This window comes from Lycium barbarum, chromosome 12, assembly GCF_019175385.1.
Source record: "Lycium barbarum isolate Lr01 chromosome 12, ASM1917538v2, whole genome shotgun sequence".
Lineage (NCBI taxonomy): Eukaryota > Viridiplantae > Streptophyta > Magnoliopsida > Solanales > Solanaceae > Lycium > Lycium barbarum.
The window spans coordinates 94,059,983-94,067,164 of NC_083348.1; the positions used below are offsets into that span (position 1 = coordinate 94,059,983).

The 7,182-nt window shown below is 30.9% G+C and overlaps 1 protein-coding gene across 1 annotated transcript; it reads left to right on the forward strand.

Moving 5' to 3' along the window:
* The first annotated feature begins 2,561 nt into the window (after window positions 1-2,561).
* Window positions 2,562-6,409, forward strand: LOC132623969 (cytokinin hydroxylase). Its single transcript, XM_060338782.1, has 5 exons — window positions 2,562-2,937; window positions 3,325-3,551; window positions 3,635-3,876; window positions 4,655-5,036; window positions 5,749-6,409. The coding sequence occupies exons 1-5, from the start codon at window positions 2,661-2,663 to the stop codon at window positions 6,169-6,171; spliced, it is 1,551 nt and encodes a 516-aa protein (XP_060194765.1). The 5' UTR covers window positions 2,562-2,660; the 3' UTR covers window positions 6,172-6,409.
* Window positions 6,410-7,182: the final 773 nt, after the last annotated feature.

The window sequence follows — 7,182 nt, forward strand, 5'->3', positions numbered from 1 at the left end:
TGTAAGTAATAAGAAGGATAACGATATTAATAGTAGTAGCAATAAAAAAAAAATAGTGTTAATAAATTTAAAAACCCGAGGAAATAAATTGAAATAAAGGAGGGACAAAATTCGGTGTCAACACCATCATATAAGAAACTGACAATAAACTTGATGTTGTTGCATGACTGCATATAGAAGAAGCGGGAAAAGTTAACATAAAAAGGTTAAACTGCACCACCAAAAGCAACAATAAGGTAATTAACATAAAGTAACAGTAACTAAGAACATGAATAATAAGGAAAGAAAATTGTAACACGGTAGACAAAAAAGAATTCCAAATTATGCCACATGTAAAGAGAATATCACAAACAAACAAAAAAAATGATGAGAAGCATAACCAAATAGCTTCGTAAATACTGAAAACAATAAATAAATAAGAACTAAAATTCCCATTCTCATTTCAATGAATAACGTAGTGAGCTTTGTAAATGTCGGCTTCTACTTCAAATTTTAGGGGATTAAATAGGTGAAGGAAAGAGAGATATTATTATAGATACAGATAAAAATATAAATAAATTAACATGTAAATCAAAAGATTATCACAATACTATGATGCAAGCAAAATGGTGCGCAAAGTGCAACTTTATCTTCTTGTTTTTTCCTCCTTTCTCTTTCTTTCTCTTCTAACGAAAAAAAGAAGCAAAGCTTATCCATATTCAATTTTACTTTTCAAGCCCAATTGAGATTTATATCTTTTGTAAATTTAAATACTGGTATACTTCAAATCAAATCAAATATCTAAATTGATCTCAAAATAAAATTATTTAAAATATTAAATAAACATCTATCATTTATATGACAGTATCTAGTTTATTATTGTTATTACCTGTTTTAAAATAATTGTCTTCAAATTGAAAATTTTAAAAAATAATATCATAAATTAACTATTTCAAATTCAAAAATTTCAATTGTGCTAATTTGGATAACTACAATGTTAAAAAACAAAAGAAAAAGGAGATACAACCTTGTGATTTAATTGCTATAAAAAGGAGCCAAAAACGTGGGTTTTATTGGCTATAGTCTAAGTATTTCAATTTATATTTTCTAATTAAAATTGAAGTTTAATTTCATTCGTATAGAATTTTGTAAAATTGGAGAAGGTTTGAGGTGATTTATAATTTTTGAATTTGACTTTAATGTTGTTAGTGCTTATCTTTCAATTCAAATTTAATAACTTTATTTTTCAATTTTTGTTTAAAAAAAAATATCTTTTAAATTTACTTTGTCCTGATTCTCATTAACTTTGTCTTAAAATTGTCAAGTGGCTTGTTATTAGCTTGCCACTTGGCTTAACCATATTGCAAGCATATATATATATATATATATATATATATATATATATATATATATATATATATATAATGTGATTTTTATCAAATGTTTAAACAATCCTACTTGGTACTTTTTCACCCCTAGATGTCCTCTTATCATGTAGTTATATTTCTAAGTTTCTGTTTATCTCCCATTGTTTACATTTTTTTTTTTAATAATCTGGACTCTGTCCAGTCATGAATCTTGTTACACTGTTCATCTCTTTCTCTTAACCTTCGTTCTTAATAACCTTCTTCTTTAACCACATCCCGGCCATGGCCAACATCGTCCTTTATCATTTTGGACATTAAAACGGCCTCTTTATCACCTAGGAATTTACAGGTTAATCCAGCAAATTTATTAAGAAGTTAAGAGAATAATCATATACTAAGAGTAACAGATTCATAATAACAAGCGATTACTTATATATATATATATATATATATATATATATATATATATATATATATATATATATATATATATAGATGTTCACTGGCCACGTTTTAATCATGTAATTGAAAAATAGTTACTATCATGAAATTTCAAATTCTACATAAAATTACATGGCAATCCTAAAGTTTTACCAGTGAAATTTATAACTTCATAACGATAGTTATTTTTCAATTACAATGAGTTGTGAATTTTACCCCTTTACAACAACTCATGACTAGAAAAAGAGAAAAATAATTTACTCACATTAGATGAATGACCATATATATAACACTAGCTATATACATATTTATAACTTAATCAATTTTATTCTTAGCTCAATACATTACTTACCAAGATTAATAATGTGGTTTGGTGTGAACACCGAGTCTTAGATTACTCACATCCGATGTTTACATTAGATGAATGACCATATATATAACACTAGCAATATACATATTTATAACTTAATCAATTTTATTCTTAGCTCAATACATTACTTACCAAGATTAATAATGTGGTTTGGTGTGAACAGAGTCTTGATAAGCATTAGGCTTAGTGTGAATAAGCTTTTCACGTGAAAGAGTCACAGTTTTTACTTATAGTCCATAATAGTGCAGTCTAGTGTAATTAAGGGAGTAATTTGAGAGCTAGATTTCGTAGTAAAAGAAGTTTATCCCATCTACTTTCATTTCTTTCCAAAATAACCCGTAGGAAGTAATGATTGGCCCATCTTTTTTTCATTCTAATTCTATATATAGCCCTCAAAATCTCCCAAATACATCAAGCCCACAAATCTTTTTTTTTTCCCTCCCTCTCGTTAGAGTTTGAGCCTTTGGAGCAATACTAAAGTAATACTATACCTATAACCCACCATGGCTATGGTGGTATTGATACTTGTCATATGCATCATTTTGATGTCACTGAAAATTGCCTATGAAACTCTCTCATGTTACTGTTTAACTCCCAGACGGATCACGAAAATCATGGCAAAACAAGGTGTGCGTGGTCCGAAACCTCGGTTTCTTGTTGGAAACATCTTGGATATGGCTTCTCTTGTGTCCAAATCAACCAAAAATGACATGGATTTTATTCACCATGACATCGTTGGTCGCCTTTTGCCTCATTATGTCGCCTGGTCTAAGATTTATGGTAAGTAATATTAGCCTCATTTTATTACTCCTTTCGTCCCAATTCATGTGATGGTATTTGACAGAATACAGAATTTAAGAATGAAAGAAATTTTTTTGAAACTTATGATTTAGAGCAAATTAGTGATATTCCTACCCCTATAAATCATTAAGGGTAAAATGAAAGTTTGAAGTTAATTTTTTTTTTTCCAACTTTTAAAATTAAATTATTACTAAATATAGAAAAATATCATTCGTTTGGAAATGAATAAAAAGGAAGAAATGTATATAAATTGAAACAAGTGAAGTACATGTGTGTGCTAACTAGCTAGTAATGAATATTTTAGTACTACTTACTAGATATGGAGTATTAAATTCATGGTTTGTTGTTGAACTGATTAATTAACAGGAAAAAGATTCATTTACTGGAACGGGACAGAGCCAAGAATGTGCTTAACGGAAGCAGAATTAATCAAAGAGCTTTTCTCCAAATACAATACTGTTTCTGGGAAATCATGGATGCAACAACAAGGTTCCAAACATTTTATCGGCCGTGGCCTTTTGATGGCCAACGGCGATGCCTGGTACCACCAACGCCACATTGTTGCTCCCGCTTTCATGGGAGATAAACTGAAGGTACGACCTCTTTTTCTTAGACTATCAGTATTTAAAAGTTAGTATAAATTTATCAGATAGGGTAATTTATATTATATGGACAGAGTTATGCAGGGTACATGGTGGAATGCACTAATGGGATGCTCCAATCACTAGGGAATGCGGTTAAATCAGGCCAGACAGAGTTCGAAATTGGAGAGTACATGACTCGGCTCACAGCAGAAATAATTTCCAGAACAGAGTTTGACAGTAGCTATGAGAAGGGAAAACAGATATTTGATTTATTAACACTTCTGCAGCACCGGTGCGCGCAAGCTAGCCGGCACTTGTGTTTTCCTGGAAGCAGGTAAATTTATTCAGTGGTCAACAATCTTCTCTAGCAAGAGTAGATTTTAGATTCTTTATTTGATAGAAAATGCCTATTTCCTGTTTCTTTTTTCCCTTTTCAGACTCTATTGGAGTTATTTTTTTTTTCTAGTTCATAAATGTTTGGTTAAAGGTTAAAATTAATTCCAGAACATTTGAATATGTTGAAAAGATTAAGAAAAAGCAAAAAATTCAGTTTCGATTCTCGGAATTGACTGGTGTGACTCTACCTCCGAGTAATCGCATCAATGTGATATGCATTGGCTGATGGACTGTTTAATTCAGTTCCATCAACATTTTCGACACTCAACATAGATATACTCTCTCCGTTCCCTTTTACCTGTCTATTTTTGACTCTGCACAATCCTTAAGAAATAATAAATGAAGTGCATAATTTACCAATGTACCCATATTAATTAGTGCATATTTTTATTGGATTTGAAAAATCATTTAAACCGAGTATTTAATAGTATGGATAAAACAGGAAAAAAGAAATCATCTTGTCTTAACATACTAAAAGTGACAAGTAAAAATGAAACTCTATTTTTGAAATACTGGACAAGTGAAAGTGAACGGAGAGAGTATATATGTAAGATATCACTAAAGTTTCAAGGAAAAAAAAAAACAAGAATTTCAAAAGTGGAACGAGTTCAGACTCAAAGAATTTAAATTTTTAATTCACCTCTATCTATATGTTTAATAATTTATGAAGCGGGAAAGACGTTAATTAACTGATTTTTGTTATTGTCCTTGTACAGGTTTTTCCCAAGTAAATATAACAGAGACATAAAAGCATTAAAAATGGAAGTGGAGAGGCTACTGATGGAGATAATACAAAACAGAAAAGATTGTGTAGAAATTGGGCGAACCAGTTCATATGGGAATGATTTGTTAGGAATGTTACTAAATGAGATGCAAAAGAAAAGATCAAGCAATGGATTCAGCTTGAATTTGCAGCTGATTATGGATGAATGCAAGACTTTTTTCTTTGCAGGACATGAGACCACTGCCCTTTTGCTAACTTGGACTGTCATGTTGTTAGCAAGTAATCCTTCTTGGCAAGATAAAGTTCGTGAAGAGGTCAACCAAGTTTGCAAAGGAGATTCACCCACTGTTGAACACCTTCCAAAGCTTACTTTGGTAAGTGAAGTATATAGTACAAAATTTATTATGCATTTTCAAGACAAGAAACGAGAGTTTTTTTAGCAACCAAAAAGAATTATAGAAAGCTAAAAAGTCGTCACAGAATGATGAATGATGTAGTCGTTGAAACTTATTCGTGATGATCTCTAAAAGTCGACACGAAAAGTTACTTTCCCTGGTGATTTTAGATTTTTATAATAAAAAAAAAATGGTCATAAATCTACTCACAAAAATGTTCAAATAAGGCCGTCAAACACCACTTATTGCAAGCATTCCACATTTTGACAATTCTTTTTCTTTTTTTGGGTTTGTCATTTAGTTATAGAATTACGAAAAATAAAGCTTATCACTCTTGATGTCCATCTGTCAATAAAAATTTGATTTGTCAATAAATTCCACTCTTTAGATCCTACTGCCAGCTTTGCTGGCATTGGGGCAATATCTTGGCAATTTTTAAAGCACGAAATGCCAGTGAAACATTTAACTATTATTTTACATTCATCATGTAAGAAAATGGTGGGAGTAAAGTTCATTCACTGAAAATTAGAATGATTTTTAATAATACCTTAGGTCCATTTGGCTCCTCATGCTTCATTGGCTATTTATGTCACTACTTGTTATAGTCCTCACTAGCACATACATTACATTTTAGAAAATTCACCGTATATACACTAACAGTATAAATAATATTTTCTTTTACCGTATGCAGTTAAACATGGTAATCAACGAGTCGTTACGACTTTATCCACCAGCTTCTGTACTACCAAGAATGGCATTTGAGGATTTCAAGTTAGGTGACCTTAATATTCCTAAAGGTTTATCAATATGGATTCCAGTACTTGCCATACATCATAGTGAAGAAATATGGGGTATAGATGTCGATGAATTTAGGCCTGATCGTTTTGCATCAAAGTCATTTGCCGCAGGCCGGAATTTTCTGCCGTTCGCTGCCGGTCCCCGGAATTGTGTTGGCCAATCTTTTGCATTAATGGAAGCTAAGATCATATTAGCCATGTTAATATCAAAATTTCGTTTCACAATTTCGGATAATTATCGCCATGCACCTGTGATTGTCCTCACAATTAAGCCTAAATATGGGGTACAAGTCAAGTTGACACCTTTGAGTCCTTGAAGAAATTTTGGCCTTTAGAGGATTACTTTCCTCTTTTTCCAAAATATTGTTTTCGTTTCTGCTTAAGAAGAGATTTTGCGGAGGATGCAATCTTGGACAATAGTACTAATGATATGAGTAGCTTTATTTTATTTCTTATTTTGTAATAGCAGATTAAGATGAGTTTAAATGAAATGACAGACCGAGTCACTCTTTAATGATTCGTATATATAATCTATCTCGGATTACTTAAAATTGACGTGTAACTGTTACTGTATCTTTTATTTTGTTTTTTTGGAAATTTTAGGCTATTTGTTGTTATATAAAGAGATGGAGTGATCATGTTGCGCTTGTAAGATTTTTAACAAAAGATAAGTGAATAAAAAGAGGGGAAAAGATTGTGCTCTGGCTTTTGAGGTCGATCAATTATCAATTCATTCAGTGGGCTCAGAAAAAGATGGTTCGGAGATTCATGATTAGAATAAGTCAGACAAAAGAAGATATGATTAAGTTGATGATGGTCTTTTTTTGGATAAGCACCCACAAATATATTTAATTAAGTGATCACAGCACAAAAGTCGATTATTGTTAAAAAGGTTTTCCATAACATTTTGTTTGTTTTAATCTGATACGGTACGGAGTTTAAGATATTAAATGGAGTAAGATTTTTTTAATTTTATGAGCTTAAATTAAAAATATGTGTAATAGATCAAAATGTATATTGAATGATTTTAAATATGCCATATAGGATATCGAATAAAGAGTTACTGCTACTAAATATAAAAAGTTAAAAAGAAAAGTAAGACTAATAAATTAAAATAATGTAATAATATTTTGATTCTTCAATATGTAGCTTTTTCCCTAACTCAACTGGTTCAGCATAGTGCTCACTTTTCAAGTTGAAAAATTATAGATCAAATTGGATTAATTTTTAAGACACAAAGGGTAGGATCGAAAAAACAAAAAAACTTTGGAGGACACCCCATCATCCGCCTACACAATCGATTCTGCTCCTGCCGGCTATATAATGTA

Bases quoted from the DNA above. Each gene is read 5' to 3' on its own strand.
- LOC132623969 (XM_060338782.1), top strand. From the start codon at position 2,661: ATGGCTATGGTGGTATTGATACTTGTCATATGCATCATTTTGATGTCA. The intron at 2,938-3,324 runs GTAAGTAATATT...ATTAATTAACAG, and splicing joins CGCCTGGTCTAAGATTTATG to GAAAAAGATTCATTTACTGG. The intron at 5,037-5,748 runs GTAAGTGAAGTA...TACCGTATGCAG, and splicing joins ACCTTCCAAAGCTTACTTTG to TTAAACATGGTAATCAACGA.